Source organism: Chinchilla lanigera, unplaced genomic scaffold, assembly GCF_000276665.1.
Source record: "Chinchilla lanigera isolate Chin_1 unplaced genomic scaffold, ChiLan1.0 scaffold00033, whole genome shotgun sequence".
Taxonomy (NCBI): domain Eukaryota; kingdom Metazoa; phylum Chordata; class Mammalia; order Rodentia; family Chinchillidae; genus Chinchilla; species Chinchilla lanigera.
In genome coordinates this window covers 17,751,012-17,773,910 of record NW_004955434.1, presented here as the reverse complement: position 1 = coordinate 17,773,910, position 22,899 = coordinate 17,751,012, and the positions used below count along the sequence as shown (strand labels likewise).

General features: G+C 38.4%; 1 protein-coding gene across 5 annotated transcripts in view; it reads left to right on the top strand.

Annotated features, from left to right (window-relative positions):
• Frem1 (FRAS1 related extracellular matrix 1) overlaps window positions 1-19,909 on the top strand; it is a 147,415-nt gene extending 127,506 nt beyond the window's left edge. For 3 of the 5 annotated variants that reach the window (XM_013516387.1, XM_005388702.2, XM_005388701.2), the window contains 8 exons: window positions 1,782-1,931; window positions 3,472-3,710; window positions 4,667-4,714; window positions 4,974-5,138; window positions 5,340-5,468; window positions 5,897-6,012; window positions 15,075-15,160; window positions 17,064-19,909. In XM_013516387.1, coding sequence (XP_013371841.1) covers window positions 1,782-1,931; window positions 3,472-3,710; window positions 4,667-4,714; window positions 4,974-5,138; window positions 5,340-5,468; window positions 5,897-6,012; window positions 15,075-15,160; window positions 17,064-17,263 — 1,133 coding nt within the window. In that variant the 3' untranslated portion in view covers window positions 17,264-19,909. Of the gene's footprint in view, window positions 1-1,781; window positions 1,932-3,471; window positions 3,711-4,666; window positions 4,715-4,973; window positions 5,139-5,339; window positions 5,469-5,896; window positions 6,013-6,686; window positions 6,873-15,074; window positions 15,161-17,063 lie in introns of those variants that run through there. The other 2 variants (XM_013516389.1, XM_013516388.1) reach the window with 2 other exon arrangements.
• Window positions 19,910-22,899: the final 2,990 nt, after the last annotated feature.

The following is a 22,899-nucleotide window of genomic DNA, read 5'->3' as shown; positions in this document are numbered from 1 at the left end:
CACTGCAGGCTTTGGTGTCTGATGGGAGCTCTGGAATTAGTCCTCTGTGTAGACCCAGGGGACTTTGTTTGTCTTGTCTCCTCCAAGAAGCTTTAAACTCCTTTAGGTCAGAGCTTAGCTTATGTTACACTTTGGTATGCTCCATAGTATCTAATGCAATGACAAGCACTTCAGTGCAAAACATGTTTTGGTGGATCGAGCCATTCATCCACGAGATGGAGATTATATGGTATTTTATATTAGATGCTTCAACTGCTTTTGCAAGGAACGCAAACGTGATTGATTCGGGAATAGACTCGATACTGAAAGCTTAATGAGTAGAATATCAATCCATTTTTAAATGCAATTAATCCAGATACATCTGATTTTTTTCCTCTGTAGGATAAATGAATGGTTTGATCTTTTCACTGGATTCTGGTGGGAATTAATGAGACTTCGATCAGATCATGAGATCTAAAAGACTTGCCTTTAAAAAAAAGGCCATCCGCTGGTTGTGGTGGCATACACCAGTCATCCCAGCACGTGGGAGGACGGGGCAGGAGAACCACTAGTTTGAGCCCAGCCTGAGCTACATAGCGAGTTCAAGGCCAGCCTGGACTTAAATAATGAGACCCTGTCTCTGGGGAAAATAAAAGAGGCTGTCATAGACATGGCAGAGTTATTCTTAGTTATTCCATAAATCTGTGGAAGGCAATCTGCAAGGAAAAAAAAAGAGTCATATTTTCAGAAGAAAGGTCTCGGAAAAAGTGTTTAACTACCTTGTATAGAAAGATTTATGAGGCTGAAAGCACTCAAATAGCCAGTGAGTAAAGTGCAGAGAAAGCGTTTCAGACCTCGCGCTGCAAGGTTAAACCATAAATTTACTATCTTTTCCCCTTTAGCTTCAGCCTTCTTGCATTGCTAACCAGCATTCTCTTTTCTTCCCACCTCCACTTGCTCTTCTAAATAAACTCAAGGAGACAGTCCTGTAATCCACATCAGGGAATTCAGTCAGGACTAGGACACAGAAGTTCCTTCCATGCTTAATATTTTGTGCCCGTGTGGTTGCGTTGCCCCCCGTTCCCGGGGGCGGCAGAATGACTGGGCTATCTTGGTAACATCAAAACTGTCTTGTGTTATGGCCACAATGTTACTTCGTACCAAGGTTGAGTAAGACTCCCTGAATAGAGGCAGACAGAAAGCGGGAAAATAAATGGGCTTACTGTTTGTAGAACCCCCAGCCCATAAATTCTCTCTCGGAGGAGCTCAGACTGCTGAGTGTTACACCATCAGAAAAAGCATTTGTGGGCTAGCAGGGTCTCAGGAAGCAGGGCAGCCCGTGCAGGCAGCTGTCTGCAGAAATCAATCATTTCAAGGGTTCCATGAACAGCGTGAAGCACCCTCTAATAATCACTTCTGTCTGCATCAGCATCTTAAGATTTTTGAAACTATGAAGATTTAAAAATTGTAGTGCTTGTTTATTCTTAAGTAGAGAAGGGACAGGTGGGGAAGAAATTCCGTCTGAGAGCTCATCTACTAACAATTTTTTTCCGGCCTTGCATGGTGCAGCTTACTTTTTGTTACAGTGTTTGCACTGAAAGGGAATCATCATTGTCCAGGAACAAATGTGGTCTTTTCATATGATTTGGGAGAACAGCAAGGCGTCCGTGAGTGGGTGGCGGTACAATAGCTCACTCGGGCTATCGCAGTCTAACTGTAGACATGTTAATTAATATATTTCTCTGACACCTAGGTGATTGAAATAGCAATTAAAGAGTAATTAAAATGTTTACTTCTTGTAGGAATGTCAACTAAGATGTGGAATATAGCAATTACCTATGACGGATTAGAGGAAGATGATGAGGTCTTTGAAGTAATTCTGAACTCCCCTGTGAATGCAGTTCTTGGCACGAAGACAAAAGCTGCAGTGAAAATTTTGGACTCAAAAGGAGGTATTCTTTTGATCCTCATCTTGAAATCAGGAGCAGTCCTGGCGCGGAGGCTGCTTGCTTTCAACAGCCAATGTGCTTGATAATGCCTTCAAATCAAAATGCTTAATTTCTTGTCAAGCAAGCAGCCTCAGTCATGGTGTAGGCCCTTTATTCCAGTTTCTGCTTCATGTGGTTTTCCTCCCGCTAAGAACTACCGCTTGAGAAAAGCAACAAGTCAGTGCCGTGGTTGTTTTTCTCCTAACCGTTTGTTGTTCTCACCGAGGGGGAAACAATGTTGGTGAGAATCTAGGGACAATTATTTTCCCTGAGAGTTTGGAAGGCTGTAATTATCTTCCTCCGTTAAGGAGAGCTCTCAACGCCTAAAACCCGAGCCCCTCGGTAGGGTACCAGGAAAATTCTAAGGGAAAGAGTTGGAGAAAAATAGATGTGAAGATACAGCTGGCTCAGGGAAGCAGGAGCAGCTGGACAGTATTAATGAATGACTTTGGGGTGCAGAGCCAAGCAAGCCCAGCGTAGTATATGCTGAAGAACAACCTGTGAACTAAATAAAATAAAGACCAGCCAAAGTGCTCGGTGCTTTGAGTCTTTTCCTGCCAAATCCCTTCTTGTTTTTGTCTGGTTAGCATTTGACAAATGCCCAGTCCTGTGCTCCATTTTATGTCCCCATGTTTGTAGCTGCCGTGTCCTGGGGTCCATATTTCTCTCCGATCTGGAGTCTGCTGTCTCCTGTTTGGACTCCTTTATAATATACCTGTTTCCATAGCCCCTCTCCCTTCCGCCTCTTTCCTCACTAATATATTTCTTTTCCAGTAGAAATTTCTGGTCACATGAAATACACAAAATGTGTGAAATATACACTTCACATATGAAATATGAAATATTGGGGGCTGGGGATGTACCAGTATAGAGGGCTTAGCTGGCGTGAGCAAGGCCCTGGGTTTGAACCCAACACAAAAAATAAATAGGGTTCTGATGTTCGATTTTTTTCATACCACCTGAAAAATATCAATTGGCTAGATTTCCTATGGAAGCAGTTTGTTCTGTAACAGTTCAATGAAAATTTTTGCAACTACTGCTTGATTCCATGACATCTTTAAAAAAACTCCAGTCTATGAATCCAGAAGATCAGGGAGAAACCTCTAGAAGATCAGGGGAAAAAACAAATATTTTTGAAGGGCTTGTGGAATAAAATTTAATCGAGGAAAAAAACCTGACACACTGAGGAGAATTATAATACAAAAGGAGGCATTTCCCAAGTATATAATATGATAATAAAATCATGAAAATGATTTCATTGTGCTTTATGAAATCAGCTCCATGACTTTATAATCGCCCTGTAAATGTGCAGAAGGGCACCACTTTCCTGGATGGAAACTGATGAGGAGTAAAGCAGTTTCTGGCACATGGCAAAAAGGCAACATCTGGTGGGAAAAGCATCCATCTAAGTTTAATGACAAGCTGCTCCAGGAGCTGTGTCAATGTGATCCCTTATCTCTTTGTGTGAGCCGTGCTGACTGCCTGCCATCTTGCGTGCCTCCAGGACAGTGCCATCCTTCATACTCCTTCAGCCAAAGCAGGCACAACGCACCGGAGAAGGGCATTTGGCAGCCGCTGTCCCCGGGGTCTTCCTCACCCACCACTTCTGGCTCCCTGCATCTGGAAAGAAGACCCCCTCCATCTTCCAAGCAGCTACCAGTCACCAGGGGAGACACCCTGTGGGGCTTTGATTCTGCAGCTCTTTCTCGAAGGAAGCTTGGGACCCGTGGGAATGGCAAAGTGGTAAGGGTGGGGGCCTTCTGGGGGCGGGGGTGGGATACATATTAACTAATGAGTATTCTGAAGTAGGGAGAAAGCTGTTTGGAGGCTCAGAGCGAGTGGGGCCATGGTTCCTCTCAGAGACGTGTGGTGCCTTTTGTCTACAAAGGCCAGGCTGCTGCCCCACTTCATTAGATATTCTAGTTGAAGGGACAGATACACGGATTCACTGGTATGAGTTCTGCTTGTTTCCTTTTGTCCTTGAGATACATAGGGAAAAGCCAGGGATCCCAGAACAAAAAGAGAGAAAGTGCTCCATCCATTTGGGTGTGGAGACCATCATAAGTTTGACTTTGAACAGGACAGTGCTCCAGCAAAGCACACACTCGTAATTATGTGTGTGTGTTCTTGAGCCTTTGTATGCTATAGATGCGCTAAAAAATAAGGAATTTTTTTCTCCCTATCTTGGAGCTATGCATGCACGATCCAACACAATTATCAGTGGGACTAGACCTAGTGATTTTTAAAATTTCCATGATTTTCTCTGGTGGGGGAAACTAAAAGGGTAAATAAGGACGAAAATGTATTTTGAAATAGGAGGAAAACGTTCAAATGGGGGGGTGGAAGAGAGGGGAGGGAGAGAGGGAAGAAGGGAAAGTAAACAAAAATGAGAAAAGGAGGAGAATGTGAAAACAAAGCTTTACAAATGGGGAGGAGAGGAGGGTTTGAAGGGAGGATGGGGAAAGAGGAAAAAACTAGTTATATCATGTGCAGGTACAAATCCTCGGATGAATGTGATCATTAGTATATCAAAAATGTGCCAATAAAATCTAATTAAAAATAAATTTCCAATAATTTGGGCAGGAAAAAATCTTAAGAAACATGTTTAAATTGTTTTCAGTTCTTAAAATCATACAGGAAGGGTTTTACCCTACTGCTCATCACTGTTTAAGGCATTTACTGTCCTTGGTTGATTTCAGGTTCTCCCATCCTCTGTGTACAGAAATGGAACAGACACCATCTACACTGTAAGCATTGTCAAAGGATTGCTAAATTTCTAGTATTTATAGATGCAAAGTATTTAGTGAAACTATTACTGTATATGTTTTATAAATGTATTTATCTAATTTTTTGATAATTTGTTGTAGAAGACTGAGTGGTCAGGGAAAAAAACCTTTCATCTTTTTTGCTTAGATACAATTTACGAACTGATCATTTTTATAGAACTTGTTTTGCTCACTGTCTTGATGCCTTTCCTTGCGATTGATGTTTATTGGTTTCCCTAAGTATCATGGGATGGTTTCCTTGAAACTGGAAGGTGACAATTTCCCAACTCACAAAAGGAAGGTCAAAGTCGCCACCCTTAGTGAGCCGCAGAAGACAACACAGGTGGCAGAGCTGCCTCAAGCAGATAAGGTGGAATCCACACCTGACTCACACTTCCCCAGACAGGTACGAAAATCTCCTTTCTTTCCTATCTACCTCCTAACAAGCTGTTTGCTGGGCCATAAACACACTTAATTCACAAAATAACCTCCAGTCTTGGGGACAGTTTACCTAATACAAATGCTGCCCGACAAATGCAAATCCAAAGGAAATAAGTGTGTTATCAGCTTCCATTAAGTCGATTCACACGGCCTCTCCTCCCCATAGGGCCAGCTGCCCTCCTTCCCGAAGAACTGCACTGTGGAATTAAAGGGGCTCTTCCATTTTGAAGAAAGCATCCAAAAGCTATACCAATGCAATGGGGTTGCCTGGAAATCCTGGAGCCCCCAAACCAAGGTGGGACACAGGCTGAGAAGCTGCACATCTTTACTTGTGTATGCCTTACGACAACTAGTTGGTGGTGAGCTAATAGTTGGTGTGAACCTGCCAACGCATTCTGCGTCTGTCTGCCCTCACAAAAACTTGAAGGCCAAATCATGAAATGCATTGTTAAATCAATACACTTCAATCAATACAGTTTCCGAAGATGTTTGCTCATTTTGTTTAATGATCAAAATGCCAAAGTCATAAAATTGAAATTGCTGACTGAGGAAGGGTTTTCTGTAGGAACTCACTGCATTTCTCAAGATGGAGAATTGGAATAAGGCTGACTCTGGTGACAAATACTCTACTAAAGTCAGGGAGTTCATAGGACTCCTTGCGCGGAGATCAGCCTCGAGATTGTAACGTCCATCATGATGTGAACACGGACAATTATTTTTCAGGAGTTGGAAGACAAATCCTGCCCAGCTGGATGGCACCTTCACTCAGGCTACTGTCACACCTTGATCACAGAGCAGAGAAGCACCTGGAACACAGCTGCCCAAAGTTGCAGGGAACAGTAAGGAGCCCTGTGTTACTTTTGATTGGCATTTTCAGTGATGTCTCTATTTTCTGTGGAATTGGAGGTCTGCTTCACTCAGTGACCGAGTAATAAGTGTAACATGTGCCTGGCGGTAGTTTAGGAACCTGGAGGGAATTTTGTAGTTCAGAATGGATTTGTGATTGACCTTGATCTGTTTTGACTCAGCTCTTTTTGGTTAATGAAGTGTTTTGTTGCCGCATTCCTTTCTTCTTATTCTATTTCAGTTTGTTTGTAGAAAGTCACAGGAGCTTTGGTGAGTCAGAAGCATTAGAAGTTCTGATCTCACCTTTCTCCCCTTCTCCTTCTTCTCCTTCTTTCTCCTCCTCTTCCTGCCCCTCCTCCTCTTCCTCTCCCCTCTCTTCTTCCTCCCCTTCTTCTCTTCCTCTTCCTCCTTCTCCTTGTTCTTCTTGTCCTTCTTCTTCATAGAGTAGGAAGTCCTGTTCATTGATTTGAAGATGTATAGTAATGAAGGCCTTATAGCAGTGTAAGTGCTCGTAAAGCTTGACAGGTTGGACAGAGGCTCATTGGGTAATAGAACAGGCAGTGAAAGATAACTTGTGGTCGGTTAAGGACAACAAAATTTATCTAGTCCAGAAGGACTTTAAAAATGTGTGTGTAACTATTCTTAAATCTCTTTTCTATTTGCCAAGCTGGATATCTATCCATTAGATACTAGGAAAATTAAAACAACACTGAGATTCCATCTTACGCCAGAAAGAATGGGCATCATCAAGAATCAAATGATAGCAAATGCTGGTGAAAGTGAACCAGTCTCTGTTGCTGATAGGGATGCAAACTAGTACAACCACATGGAAATTAGCACACAGATTCCTCAGAAAATTAAAACTAGAAATCCCATTTGACTCAGCGATTCCCCTTCTAGGTATCTTACCAAGTGAAAGTCATCCTGTTACAGTGATACATGCACACCCATGTCTATAGCAGCATAATTCACAACAGCTAAATCTTGGAAGCAGCCTGTGTGTCCATCGACAGATGAGTAGATAAAGAAAATGCGGTTTTTACACACAATGGAGTAGTATTCGCCATAAAGAAAGATAAACTTGAGTCATTTGTAGGAGAATGGACATAACTTCAGATCATAAATCAGACACAGCATCTTAAATACTGCATGGTTTCTCTCATACAAGAAACCCAAAATAGAAATAAGAAGCAAAGGGGCTGGGGATTTAGCTCAGCAGCAAAGCGTCTGCCTGGCAAGCGCAAGGTCGTGAGTTCAGTTCCTGGTACCGGAGAAAAACCAAAAAAAAAAAAAAAAGAAAGAAAGAAATAAGAAGCAAATTAAAAGGTAGGTAACAGGAAGTAGGGAGATAGATTTTCCTTAAAGGGGAAGGGGATCAAGAGGTGGAGGGAGTGGGGGAGAGGGTAGGGAAGGGGATGAAAATGGGATTAAGGTATGTTTTATACATGTACCAACTCCCTACAAAAATGTAAACACTATGTACCATAAACATTCTGTACCGTAAACATATACTAATCAAAGTGAATTTAAAAAGAAAATTAAAATCGCAGTGAAAGACCACCTCACACCCACTAAAGAGTTAAAATCATGAAATTACAACATCGAATATCAACAGTGTGTAGAGAAAATAGAATTCTCACGTGTTGCTGGTGGAGGTGTAGAATGGTACAGCCCTTTTGTGGAACTGTCCAGCAGTTTCTCAGAAAGTTACATACCCTATGGCCTAGCCATTCTACTGGTAGGTATTTAACCAAGAGAAAAGTGTATGCCAAAAATACAAAATAATTTCATATTTACTTTTTTCATATTAATAATAATTTCGGATACTTGTCTTTTTGCTATTGACTTGTAGGAATACTTGACATTTTCTTCATTAACAAGAAATTAAATTGTATTTTTATATAAATTTTTTATGAACAATTAAATGAACTACTGAAAACTTCAACAATGTGGACGAACTGTAGATAGAACAGAACAACATGCAAAGAAAGCACAGTAGAAGGCAGCCTTACACAATAGAATACATATTGGTTTTTATTTTTTTCTATCTTAAAAATAAAAGAAGGAAAACATATTAACAAACAAACATCCAGTTACTAAATGGCACAAGAACAATACAAGCAACACTGAATTACAGACAAGGTGACAGGAAATTAACCATGGTTGTTGTATTACATATTGATATCAAAGTGGTTACTCAGGAAAACAAATATAGACATGCAAGATTGATCAAATAATTAATCATTAACTGTTCCTTTCAATAAAGCGGTAGAATTCAGTAGTACAACTATGTTAGCTATCCTGTATATACATACATACATAATTTCCCCTTCTTTCTTTTCTCTTTTCCTAGTTGCTCTTTCCTTTTGAGCAGTTTCCTTTCATTTCACAGTGTCTATCATACCTCCTAATTTTTATTCAAGCTTTCAGGCTCTTACACTAGAGAGACACTATGTTGCTTACACGTGCGGGTCTGATTTATTTCACATATGACTATAGTCTCTAGTTGTGACCATTTACCTACAAAAGCCTCAAGTTTATCTTTCTTTATAGCTGAGTAATATTACATTATATAAAAATGCCACAATTTTTTTATCCACTCCTCAGTGGATAGACATTTGCGTTGCTTCCATGATTTAGCAATCACAAATTGCACTGCTATGAACATGGGTGCACATATATCGCTGTGACATGATGCTTTCAGATATTCTGGGAAAATACCCAGCAGGGGGATAGCTGGGTTGAATGAGACCTCTAGTCCTAGTTTGCTGAGGAGTCTCCAAACTGATTTCCACAGTGGTTTCACCAGTCTGCATTCCCACCAGCAGTGGAGAAGAGTTTCTGTTTCTCCACAGCCTCGCCAGCATTTGTTATGATTCCGTTTCTTTGAACAGGAGTGTAACGTGTGGTGTTTCCAGTGATAAGTGGTCATCAGCAGGCGTTGTGAGGGGACTAGAAAGCAGCACTGAGGAATCTTCTAGAGTCATAGAAATGTCTTTTCTGGGCAGTTGTTACATGGATGTATATACATTGCCAAAACACATCAAACTGGATGTTTACAGACCTATAAAACTCATTGTGTGTAAATTATACCTTCATTTCTCTTTTAAGACAAGGTCTTACTATATTGCCTAGGCTGGCATCAAATTCCTGAGCTCAAGAGTCCCTCTTGCTCCAATTTCCCAAATCTGAACAGGTCCATGCCACTGTACTTAGCTTTGTACTTAGATTTTTAAAAATCTAATCAAATGTTTATGTGTGGTTTTTTTTTTTTTTTTTTTGATACTAAGAATCGAACTCAAGACCCTGCACTTGCAGGTGCTGTGCAGCTGAGCTATATGCTTGGCCCTTAATCAAATGTTTAAAAACTGGGCCTATCAACCACTTCTTTCCCAATGGTGTATTTTGTATCCTGGCTATAAGTGGAATTACAATAGAGGCTAATATGTGGCTTTCACACTTCTAGTTAAATTGATGACATAAAAAATGTTAAAATATTTTAAAAATTTTTAACTAATCGCTGTTTAAATATGAGGTGTGATTAAAAACTACAGCGAATGTTTAAATGAAAAAAAATTCATTACGGTAAAAGACGCATCACCATCAATCTCCCTCACAGTACTACTGCTGTTTCAGACAATTTATCCCAACATTCTTGCCACCCTCCAAAGCAGTTTTGGAAGTCCTTGCTCAGGAGTGCCTTTCGTATCACTGTCATGGGTGCATCAGTGTGCTGAATTAGTTTTATTTGACAGTAGCTGCCATACCAGAGGCAATGTGTGACACAGAGCATTGTTGCAAGAGGATGAAGTCATTTGCTCATCTCTCGGGGCATTCTACACACATAACTTCTGTCAAATAAAAACACTACAGAGGGTTCTCATCCACGCTCTTCACCAGATCTGGCATCATGCAGTATCTGACTCTTCCTGAAAGTCAAAGCGAGCATGAAAGGTAAATGTCTTGAATCGATTTAGAACATTGGGGCGGTCCTACAGTGCAACTAAAGATGCTAATAGGGAAGGACTTCCAGAACTGCTTCAGAAGGTGGCAAAAATGGGGCGATAAGTGTGTTTGAAATGAGATAGTATTTTGTGGAGAGTTAGTAGCAATGTGTCTTTTACTGTAATAAAATTTTTATTTGAACATTCGCTGTATTGTTTGATCATGCTTTATATATTCCCATAGCACTATATATTAAAAAACAAATAATACATCCTTCAACAAAAATAACCAGATATTCCACAGTCATTAAAACTTGTTTTAATGTATTGAAAGCTCAGACAGAAGCAGAAGTATTAGCCTTTTTACTCCTTAAAGAGAGATCTTTCACGTAGAACCTAACGCGATCTGACCATTCCGCTACCAAAGGGAGACTTTGGCTTCTCTACTGATAAAAATGAGGACAAGTGCCCTGATACTCCAGTGAAGGTTATCACAATAAATTTTTGCTGATATTTGTTGCTAAAATGTAAATAAACACAGTGGAGGCCCTAGCATCAAATTTGGAAGTAACTTTATCTTCCAGTGGTTCTCACAGGAAAAGTAACCATGTGGGTCTCTCGCAAGGCTTTCACTGGTTCTTAGTGTTATGAGAAAATAGAAGACGTCATGTACTGAGAGGTTCCTTCCCATCCATTCAGTAAATGTCAGCACGAGGCTGCCAAGTATTTTTAGCTAGAAAGTCTATTCTTTACCATGAGATGATGATCATTTAGCTTTTGGGCATCAAAAATCATTTTTTTATAAAATAATGGCAACTGAAGCTTCTACTTAAGGTCCCATTTGCAACTGGTTTTAAGCAGCTTCCCATGGTATACACTATATACAAAATCCTGTATTACAATAAGATGTACCGCAGCATAGGGTGCTGGGTTCCATTCTCAGCAGGGGATGGAAAAATCCATAGACCTAAATCTACCAGTATGAGCTGAGAGCCACATCTGCTGGGTGAGTATATCAGAACACACAGGGCGTTTAGAAAGACTGGGAGTGAAAAGGTCTTTTGTTCTGGACTAAATCATTCCAAAATTTATTATGACACCTGAAAACTTTCCATCTGCACCTCAGAGGGATTGTAACTAACAGAGTTAACACATCTAGAAGTTTTGCAAGTATTGTTATTCAAATTATTTTAAAGTTATCTTGATAAACTCTAGTCTCAGGGAACTGTTCCAAACTGTAAAACTATTCATTTTTTAAGATATAAAGCTAAGGGCCAGGTGTGGTGGTGCATGCCTGTAATCCCAGCATTCAGGAGGTTGAGGCAGCAGGATCGTTGTGAGTTTGAGGCCAGCCTGGGCTTCAAAGTGAGTTTGAGACCAGCCTGGGCTACAAAGTGAGTTCGAGGCCAGCCTGAGCTACATAGCAAGACCCTGTCTCAAAAACACACACACACACACAAAAAAAAATTTAAAAAAATATATAAAGCTAAGAATATTCACTCAATTAGAAAAAACTTTAGGAATAACTGGCGCTTTTAAACCATATTTTATAAAGTGTCTGTAAAAGAAACTCTTTCAAATTACACATTAGTATTGATGAGAAAACTAAAATATCTACCAAATACCATTTCAGATGGTATTCCAGAATACATAGTGGAAGTAAATGTATTTACTCTGGGATATATTTTTTATGTATAACCAGAGATTTTTTTTTTTTTTTTTTGGTTTTTTTTTTTTGGTTTTTCTCCGGTACCGGGAACCAAACTCACGACCTTGCGCTTGCCAGGCAGGCGCTTTTGCCGCTGAGCTAAATCCCCAGCCCCTAACCAGAGATTTTTAAGCACTACCAGAAGCTCTGAGTTTAAATTTTTAATTAAAATAATAAATATAAACATTTAATTTGATTACATTTGCATATTTCTTCAATATGCATTTTATTTCAATAAGGCAAGAAGAATGATCATAGTTGTACCACTGGTCATAGACATTTTTAAAAACTCTACCAGCAGATTAAAAGCAAAATAGAAAATCACCTTATGCCTTTGGACCAATCATTTTAGGAGGAACATTTTTGGGTGGTAAGACCAGCACCTCAGTAAAAGTGTTCTCTAAAGCTCAAGTCCTTCTCTGCCCATTCAGTATATTTTTAAATCATCCTTTGGTCTCCTGCCTTCTTTTCATGCATTACCCTTCTAGTTCATCGTCCCCGTTCTCTAACTCTGTCAGCTGAAAATGTGGACTCCTTTGGGAACTGCGGTTCCTCTGTGAGATCAAGATCACAGTTTAGAGTTTTATGACCTGGAGATTTATTTTCTTATCAGGCATTTTAGAAGATGGCTTTAGATTCTAAGACTGGAATTAGTATGCCCATAGTATGTTTTATTTGGTCTTAGGAACCATTACTCAATTCTTTGCTATTTCCTGGGGCTCGCTCACTGGCACACATACCCGAAGGTCTTCACAGAGGGCTATTGCACTTTATCCCTTGTCCCTAATCAGATGATTAACCCAACTCAATCTTTATCTCCAATCTCCTCTCCTCCCCACTGGTGTTGTATTGTTTTTCTAACCCAGAGGAGTCAGACTCCAAGAGTATGCATTTCTTGAATTTACATATTGTAATCTCATCTGCTCATTTCCGAAGACGGTCACTGTACGTTTGGTAATTCTATTATTGTAGATCATTATCTATGAAACCACTTTGCTTCCCAAGGAGTGTCTGGGACCCCTGCTGGCCTATCCTTAAAGAGTTGCCCTGAGATGTACTGATACTTAATCAAAGACTTCTAAAGAAGTAGATGTGTATTTCTATCGCCAGGTTTCTGTTTTTGATTCTATACTTTGAATGCCTTCACATTTCAGAGCTATGAAAGGATTTTTATTTTTATATTAGTATTGATATGTTTCTTGTTTGTATATGAGTAAATACACATTATTATCTGAATAGGTAATATCCACCACACTTTATAGGTATGTGAGCAAAAAGAAATAGAAGGATATTTTTGTAAACTAGTCAATATTATTGAAGTTGATGGTGTGAGACTGGTGAACCTCAGCAAACACATTAGTTTAGGAAGGGCGTTTGGGAGTTCTGGGAGGCCCTGAGAAATGGACCCCTCTCCTCCCATCCTCATGGCGCCTCCCCTTGGCCTCCATTTAGCACAGGAGTTAAACTTTGTGTTCTAAGGCCACAACACATACCTGGGTGTGACCCAAAACTGTGATGAGTGTTGAAATTGGAGAAACGTATTACAGTGAAAGATACATTAATCCCCTTCAAAATGCTCCCTCCTAATACAAACACCCCCGTGGTTCTTGCCACTGTCTGAGGCAGTTCTGGAAGTCCTCTTTCACGAGCGTCTTTAGTTGCACTATCGCTCTTGTGGCAGCCTGGGTGTCCTGAATCAGTGTGTATCTTTCCTATCATTTTGACTGTGGGGAAGAGCCACGTCCAGTGAATATGGTGGGTGAGGAGTACGCTGTCATGTTTTATTTGACAGAAATTGTTTGATGGAGATGTTCGATGGAGGAGGGATAAAATGCAGTGACTATTCAAATTCTAAAATTTGACTACACTAAAGGACGCATTACCATTAACCCCCCTCAAAATAATCCCCTTGCTTCGCACACACGTCTGTTGCTCTTGGCAACGTGTTTTTTTACTATAATGCATTTATTCTTAGTTCAAGCCTTCACCATTTGTTTCAGTCGCCCTTTATAGAACAATCATACTGAACGTGAGGGGAGGGAATGCCCCATCATAAGGAGCTAATGGCAAATAATGAGGTCAGAGCCAAGTCTCGAACCCAAATCCAGGAGCGTGAAGCAACCAGGGGTTGAGAGAGAGGGAAAAGTCATATTACATATCTCAAGAGGCCTGGAAGGCACCATTGTATTACAGAGCAGCAGCATAGTTGTGGAACTAGGACAGAAACAGTCATTAAGAATCACATAAATAATATCTGCAGTAGGTGACAAAAGCAGAGAAGTAGACCTGACTTTGCAAAGACATAGGCAAAATGAATAAAATGTAGTTCAACAGTTGTCTAATCGTCTATGAAATGCTAATTTTATTTCTGCTTTGTTTTCATAGCAGCGGATATTAACCAAATAAGAAAATCATGGTTTTTTGTTTGGCTTTTAAATATATATATATTAAAATTATTTCTCTTTAATTGAATTTTAATTGACCAAAATATTGTATACTTATGGGATACAATGCTATGATATATGCATGCATTGTGTTTCTTGTCTGAAATCTTTTTTAAGGAAGATGAAAAATGATCTATTGCTTTTTATTAAAAATGTTTTAAAGTTTTAAATAAACTCTGGAGGGCAATTATACACATATACTCCTTTGACTTGTAGGAATAATTCAGCTACCTGCAATTCATAGAGAATTCTATTTTGTTGGAAAATTTTTTTTTGTTTTTGTTTTTTTTGGCTTTTCTCCGGTACCAGGAACCGAACTCACGACCTTGCGCTTGCCAGGCAGGCGCTTTTGCCGCTGAGCTAAATCCCCAGCCCCTGTTGGAAAATTTTTATATACACTCATAAGAATGGATGATTTAACTCCTGTCAAATATATGAAGATTTGATGATATGGCTATGAGTATTTCACTGAATATAATGAAAGGGTCATAATTATTGAGTTATTTTACTAAACACATCAATTTCAAAATTTAGACTTCAAGTCATTGTATCTAAATAATTTGGTTATCTTACAGATCAAATTAACTGTATAAGTGCCAAATGTATAGCAGTTAGGGAAAACTTATGAGACAAGTAACATTTTGGCATGGACTAATTAATCTTTATAACTAGGCATTTGCTAAATTTCCAATATGATATTCAAAACCTATTAAACTGTACCTTAAAGCTCAGATATTATTTAAAAAGAGAGGGAGAGAACACTTCCCTAGCTGTCACCTACTTCCACCCTGCAGATACTTATGAAAGTAAAAACAGAGGGTTAAAGCCTTGGGAAGTTCTTTCTGCACATGTGTCCTTTTTTGTATTTGAAACGCGCTTTTACTTCTATTACCTGTTTCGTATGAGAAGTGTTAGCTCCCTGCCGCTGACTTTCTTGTTCTTCCCTTGTTTGTGTGTAGATTTCTGGGCAACCTTGTAACGGTGTTCTCCAGGAAACACATGCAGTGGCTCTGGGACTTCAGTAGGAGGAAGCCCTTTTGGATAGGCAAGTATCTGTACTCCACTGAAAGGGAAGGCACTAGCAGGAAGAGGATGGGTACCCACACCTCCTGCTCCCTTCCACGAACCAAATGCTTATGGTTTATAATAACAGGCAAGAGTTAGATTGTTAGTCTAAACATTGTCTTCTGAAACTCACCTTAAGTGCTGAGGGTGTAGCTCAGTGGAACAGCGAGTGTTCAGTACGTGCCAGCCCCTGGGTTCAGTCCCCAGCACCAAAAAATAAAACACCTTAAACATTTTGACACAATATTTTTCATTTCTTGACATCTGTCCCAAAAATAAAGAGATGTGTTTAGATTGATCACTAAGAAAATTCAAGAAAATGGCATTTCTAAATTGAAAATATTAGAAACATCGGGATGTTAATAGGGATGGTTAAATTATAATATGGCCATATAAAAATATGTAATGTTTTTATAAGGCATTAGTTATTATAAGCATGACAAAATACCTTGTTTATTTATTCATTGGTTTAAAAATAAATTGATATATTCTATATAAAATATCCATTGCATGTGTAATAAGGTGCTCAGTAAAAGGCAGAGTCCACTGCTCTATGTGGTATGAAATCATTTAGAATAAAAAAGGAAATTCAAGCCATGGGTGGTGGTACATGCTTACAAGGCCAGCATTCTGGGGGCTGAAGCAGGAAGATCAAAAATTTGAACCCAGTCTGGTCACCTCGATGATTCACTGAGACCCTGTCTCAATGTAAAACATAAAAAAAGGCGTGGGACTGTTGCTCAGTGCAAAGGCCCTGTGTTCAATCCCAGTACAGCAAAGCAAGCAAACAAATTAATTAAATTTATGTGCATGTAATGTATACATAAATATAAATAGAGGTATATGCTAATGAAGTAGAAATGATTCATCTCAAATAAAAAATTATAGGTTCTCTTAATTTTGTTCCTTGTTTCTGAAGCTTTTAATATTTTCTAATTTTCACTGTATGATAAATTTTTTCAAGCCTCCTGACCGATGTTAAGGTTTTGTCTTCATAAAGTACTTAGGCGTAGTACTATTTGCTTGATAATTCAAGTAAACAATCCAGAAGAAAATGAGGTTTTTCTAACTAAAAATATTTCAGTTGCTTTTGCCCCAAAATAGTGACAGTGTCATTTGGGAAAAGGTAATATGCTGTGTAGTCAGGACTGTTTTCATGGTCAAATCTGAGTTTCAAGAAATCAGATTACGCTATTGAGGAGGATTTGTGTTACCTTTTTGGGGGGTTTCTGCTATGACTGAGAGAGAAGGGGAAATGCCTCTGTAAGAAAACGTGATGGGAGCTGTACAGCACGAAAGAGGAATTTCCAGGAGTTGCCAGTGGGAGTAGAGCAGGACGAAGAGAAAAGCTGTTTTTCCTTGGATCTGTAGCAGGCTGAAACAGCTTAAAGTCTAGACTAAAAAAGAATACAGTGTAAGCTACCGTCAAACACGAAAACTAAGACATTTAAATAATGAGGAAGAACAATGGATGAAGAAATGCTTGTTTCCCTGTGATAAGAGCTCTGCCTGTGGGATGGTATGAATGATAATAGCCATCATTTATTAAATATATAGGTATGCCAAGAGTTTTCTAAGCATTATCTAATTAAATCCTCAAAAACAGCCTTACATGTACCATTTTTGTATCCATTTCTTAGATGAGAAAGTGAAACCCAGGGTGAATAAAGAGCCCAGGGCAGCCAACTAACAAGTAGTTAGACTTGGGATTCAGATCTGCCTTATGCCAAACACGCTCAGCTGTGTTTCACAGTGTTTTCCGCTTCTATTACCTGTTTTCAAACTTAGCCCCGCATTAACTTGTGCTTAGCACAGTAGAATAAGCATGCTATCTAAATGTAAATGTAATAAAAAGTTTTGGTGCGTTCTTTTGGCCCCACTAGGTTTGAATGACCAAGAGCACGCTGGCCGCTGGGAGTGGATTGGTGGTGAAGCCGTCCCTTTCGCCATTTGGAAGAGAGGACGCCCTCAACACTCCAAGTTTGGCAGGAACTGTGTTTTGGTTCAGAGACTATGGAAATGGCAAGCAAAGCACTGTGGGAAAGGCAAAGCTTACCATTTTGTGTGCTCTAGAAAACTCTAGGTGTACCTGGCTCCGCGGGTGCCTGCCTGAGATATCTCAACTATTTATTAACAAGATTTATGAATATCGCACCATAGAAAGCAAATCATCATGACTGAATGGGTACACTTTTATGACTCTATCTCATAAGAATAGAACCTAGAGTAATAATTCCAGGAAGGCTATTGTAAGATGTGTTTATTCCAGAAGACCTGCATACTCACCACACCCCAAATCTCAGACAGCACCAATCTTCCAGTCCTTGGATGTGTTTTATTTCCATTACCTCGAAGGAGCCCATTCTGAAGTCTGTACTGTCGGTGCTATTACCATTTCAGTATAGGTGAAGCTCACCCTCCTGGTTCATTAAACCGAGGTTGAGTTGCAAATGGTTTGTTTATCCCTTGGCACCTTTTAAATGTGAAACCTAAAATCAGAAGCTGTGGATGGAAAGGAGAATTCTCTTTCTGATGGAAGAATCTTAGAGATAGAGGTTCAAAACTGCAAAAGTGAGAATTCAGGAAGCGTCCCCCCCATTACCCATTATCAGTATGAATGCTGGCATTGTGCCACTCGAAAGCTAAAGATTGGGTTTCTCCAGAGTCATGAAAAACTTTAAGTAACATAATCTCTTCATCTTCATCAGCATTTATTATACTGACTAGCATTTCTCAAGGACATATGGAGTAAGGGGTAACAGTGGGAATGATGATTGGCATATGGAAGAAAAATATTGCTTTTTTAGAAGCATCCCATGAGCTATGCTGATGAATAAAGAAAAATAATACAGAGAAGAGCTATTAAACACATATTCACTCAGAATTGTGTTGCAATTTGAGCTTTTAAATCTATTATTTTCAGAAATTCTGTGTTAACTGGATTCTCTAATGGAAGGGGATCTTATTAACTTATAAACTTAGCTGCACAAAATATTTTTGCTGCAATAAAGCATATTGTATCCTACACAGAATGCCTCACTGACCTGAAGGTTTAATCATAGGAAATCAGAACTTTATTTTTGAGATGTTTATTAAAGATTTTCCTCATTTTATAATCACTGAAAAATAAAGTTGTACCAAATGTAACTTGCTATATGAGTGTCAGTGTAACTTCAGAATTAAAACTGGATTATGGGGGCTGAGGATTTAGCTCAGCGGCAAAAGCGCCTGCCTGGCAAGCGCAAGGTCGTGAGTTCGGTTCCCGGTACCGGAGAAAAACCACAAAAAAAATAAAATAAAATAAAATAAAATAAAAACTGGGTTATGTAGTAGACTAGGGCTTTGGTGCAAGTCTTTTTTTATAATAATACCTTGAGTGTTGTAGACACTAAAAGTGATTTAAGAAAATCATTCTAGATTCTGGATATAAAATATGATAGGCTTGTCTTATTTCTGTTCATTTGTTTTATATCTGTTCCCTATCAAAGTTTTGATTAATGGAAAATGTTACATAGAGAGGTACATAAGACTCAAACCTTTTGTCTCTTAAATCTAAATGTATAGTAATTGCAGAGTCTGGAGGCTCCTTACCCTAACTATCCGAGGTCGCCTTTAGGTTGGTATAATGCGCAGGTTTTCTGTGCATCCCTGGGTGTACAACCAAATATGCCAAGCCTGCCCTCTAAATTAGCTCTAGGACAATTCCCTGTGACCCACTGACTTCAGCAGTGCCCAAAGGTGGGATTTATTATAAAGCAAAGAAGGATTATATCCTAGGAGGAAAGTAAAAGGTCAAGAAATTCAAGGGCCACAGCTTGTTACTGAGATTCTAAAACTCTGAAAACTATTTAGAATTTGAAAGCTATGTCTACTTGGTTGTGTAGAACTTGGTTGACATGGTAAATCTATAACTCTTTTCTGCAATTAAAATAGCACAACTATAATTGCGAGTGATGGCATGCAAAAAAGAAAGCTTTAAGTTCTATGACAATTAGAAACTAGAAGAATATTTTAAAATATTCCTGATCGTGACAATAGTAACTGAGGAAATCCAAGTAACTGAAAGACCTTGCAAATTTAGGCAACTGGTTCTGAGTCCTAGGCAATGTTCAGTATGACTTTCCCACTCTATCGCAGCTGAGGTTGGACTCAGGAAAAGAGGTACACGGTTGTCAAATATTCCCTCTATCCTAATTGGTCATTCATACACTTTTGGTTCTGATAGGAAGAAGAAGGAAGGAAAGACAGAGATGAGCAAAATGGGAGTGGGAGGTTGTAAAAAAGGATAGACTGGAGGGAAGGGCTGGCAGGAAAGAACTGGTGGTAGCTCAGAAGGAAACCTAAATGTCACTGGTTCTCCTCCCCAAGCTTGAATACTGACTCATGAAAGACTCCCCTGTATCCAAGGGCATGTGACTTTTCAGAAACTTCTAAATTTTGGTCTTAAAAAACACATACTATATATTTGCTAAAAATAAAATTTAAAAGCATGTGACAGCCATTTCGTCTCCTTCCAAGGAGTGATAAAAACAAACCAGGTGACACTTCTTTGCATTTCTGCTTTTGCTTATTTTTAATATAGCTAAAATATATGCACCTATTTTAATGAACACTATGGTTCTGTGCAGTTTCAGCCATAAGCTGGTGCTGATTAATTTCTGCAAAAAAGCACCATATTAAAGTACTGTAACTAGTGTTGTATCATAAGTAATAAAATAAAATAAAATAATTTCTAGGTCTCAGCTATTGTTCTTTTAGTTTATCTCATTTGTCTTTTTCCTGTGAACACATGGGTTTGAGGCCTTAATGATCATCATGTCTCTTTACTGTTCAGATCAGATTTAAGTTACGTGACTTGCACACATCTGTAGATCATTCACTTAACATATATTGAATGTAGATTGTCAACTCCGCACCTGGTATTGTTTTAAATTCTAGAGATATGGTAGTGAATGGGATAGCGAAATAAAAAGCATAAGAGCAAAGCATTCTGGGAGGCTGAAGCAGGAGGATTGCAAGTTAGAGCCCCACCTGGGCAACATAGTGACTTAGCAAGACCATGTCTTGAATATTGAAAAATAAATAAATAAATAAATAAATGGCTGGAGATGTTGCCTAGTGCAAAGACCTGGGTTCAATACCATACTACCAAAAAAGAAAAGTATAAAAGCATAGCACAATATGTAGATTTATCAGGGAGGAAGTCACAGTGGAAATTAGTGACTGTATTATTCTTTTCCATAACTGGAAGAAAGCACACACGGATCCAGACAACCCAGGCTGACTTTTGCTTTCTCTCTTGATTAAGAAACTGATACTAACTTCCTGAGTCATATCAGATCAAAGTGTTATGTATAGCAGCTGTCTCAAGTTTCCTGTCTCTGGGATCCAGTTAGGCACTAAGTTTTAAATCTATTTAATTGGTTTTGTTAGCAATTAGTTTTTTAAAAATGGCAGCACTATGTGTGTCCTTACCTTAGAAATTTCTGGAGCAATAGAAACTAGAGAGATCTTTGATATCATCTTATCCAATGCCCTGATGTTAAAATAAAGTCTGAGGTCCTCAGACATTCGATGAAAAGGGATCAGCACCAGAACTGAGGTCTCACAATTCCATATAGCTATTGTAATTTTGTAAGATGGTTTTAGTACACTCCAGGAAAATATCTTTGAATGATAAATATGATAAAATTCACCATATACTTAAAAACATTTTTGTAAGTGAAAGGGGACAGACCTCAGACCACATATTATATGATTCTATTTATATGAAATGTTCAAAATAGGCATGCCTATAACGACAAAATAGATTAGTGGTTATAAGAGTGTAGAGGAATTGGGAAATTAGGATTAACTATCAACAGGTACAGGTATTCTTTTTGATATGGAAATATTCTGGAGTTAGTGGTGATAATTATACAGCGTAGTAAATACATTAAAAGCCATTGAATTGAACACTTTAAATTGGGGAATTTTATATTATGTGAAGTGTATCTCAATAAAAATGCTATTAAAATCACCATATAAAGTATATTTTCAAAAACTGTAAAGGGAATAAGGTACTCGCTGTGTGTGTATCCTACTCATTCAAGATATGTTTTCCTGTGTTTGCCCATGTCTTTCCCAGAGTTTTGTTTACTTGTTCATATAATTGGCGAAGGTGAAAGGAAGGCTGATTTGATGTATTTTTAAGTTTACAGTACTGCTTTATTGATCTTCCTCTCCTTTCTCCCCATCAATCATGGGAAAGAGCTGTTACTAAAGGTGGAGTGTGTCTGGATGTCTGTAATGTCCAGAATACCATGATTTTTGCAAAATTAATTTTACAAGCCTGTAGAGCAGGATCATGCAGGAAATGGATATACTAGCCTCATAACTTACACATATAACTGTTCATTTTGAACAGTTTTTATAGGCCTTATACTCTGCTAGGCAATAAAGTTTAGTTTATCTTAAGACAGAAAGGAACAAAAATCAACCAACACTTCCATTAAAGGGCTCATGGTAACCTGCAACACTTTTTCCGAGCAATGACGTATGCGTTCACCTTTTGCTTCTATCTCCATCTGTGTTTTCACTTTCCAAAGGCAATTAATCTCAACTTACCCTACAGAAGAACAAAATGTTCTGACCAAACTATATGCTGCCTATAGGAAACAAAATTTAAATATAAATACACAAATTGCTTAAAATTATAAGGATGAAGAAAGATATGCCACCCTAAATCAAGTCAAAACTGAAGTGGCTATATTACTATTAGACAGAGTAGACTTTAGAGCAAAGACTATTGCCAAGGATAAAGAAGGTTACATTATTATGTTAAGGCACCAATACGTTAAGAGAACCTAATAACCCAAAACATGTATGCATCTAGTAATAAAGTTTAAAAATACATAAAGCAAAGCTGACAGAATTGAAAGGAGAAATGGGCTCATCTGTGTTTATAGTTAGAAATGCCAATTCTTCCTCAATAATTGGTAGAACAAGTAATCAGAAAATCAGTAAGTATACACAAGTGTGGACACTATAAACTAAATTAACTTAAGTGACATGTATAGAATACTTCACCCAACAACAGAAGACTATATTTTATTTTTAAGTGCAAATGACACATTTACTATGGCAGATCCGTACCAGGACATATGACAAGTCTCAGTAACCTTAAAAGTCATATAAAATATGTTTCTGACAACAATTGAATTAAATTAGAAGTAAATAACAGAAATATTTCTGGAAGATCTGCAAGTGGTTAAACCTTAAATTAGATACTTCTTTAACACATGGATTAAAGAAAAAAAACAAAGAGGAAATTTAAAATATTTTAATCTGAATAAGAATGAAAACAAAATGTATTAAAGATTGTGGAACACCATTTATGTACCTAAGGAGAATTTTATAGCACCGGATACTCATATTTGACAGGAAGAAAAGTCTGAAGGCAGTTATATTACTTCTATCTTAAAAATGAAAATAGAATAAATAGAAATAAGAAAATAATAAAAATCAGGCAGGAATCGATGAAATAAAAAAGCCGAAAGACAGCCAAATCAGTGAAACCAAAAGCTGATTCTCTGAGAATACAAAGGGGAGAGGGAGGGAAGGGAGAAAAGATGGAGAGAGAAACCATGGCAAGATTGATAAAGAAAAAATACTTGCATTATTAGTATTAGAAATGAGAGTTGCATCACTACAGTTCCATAGCTATTAAAAGGATAACAT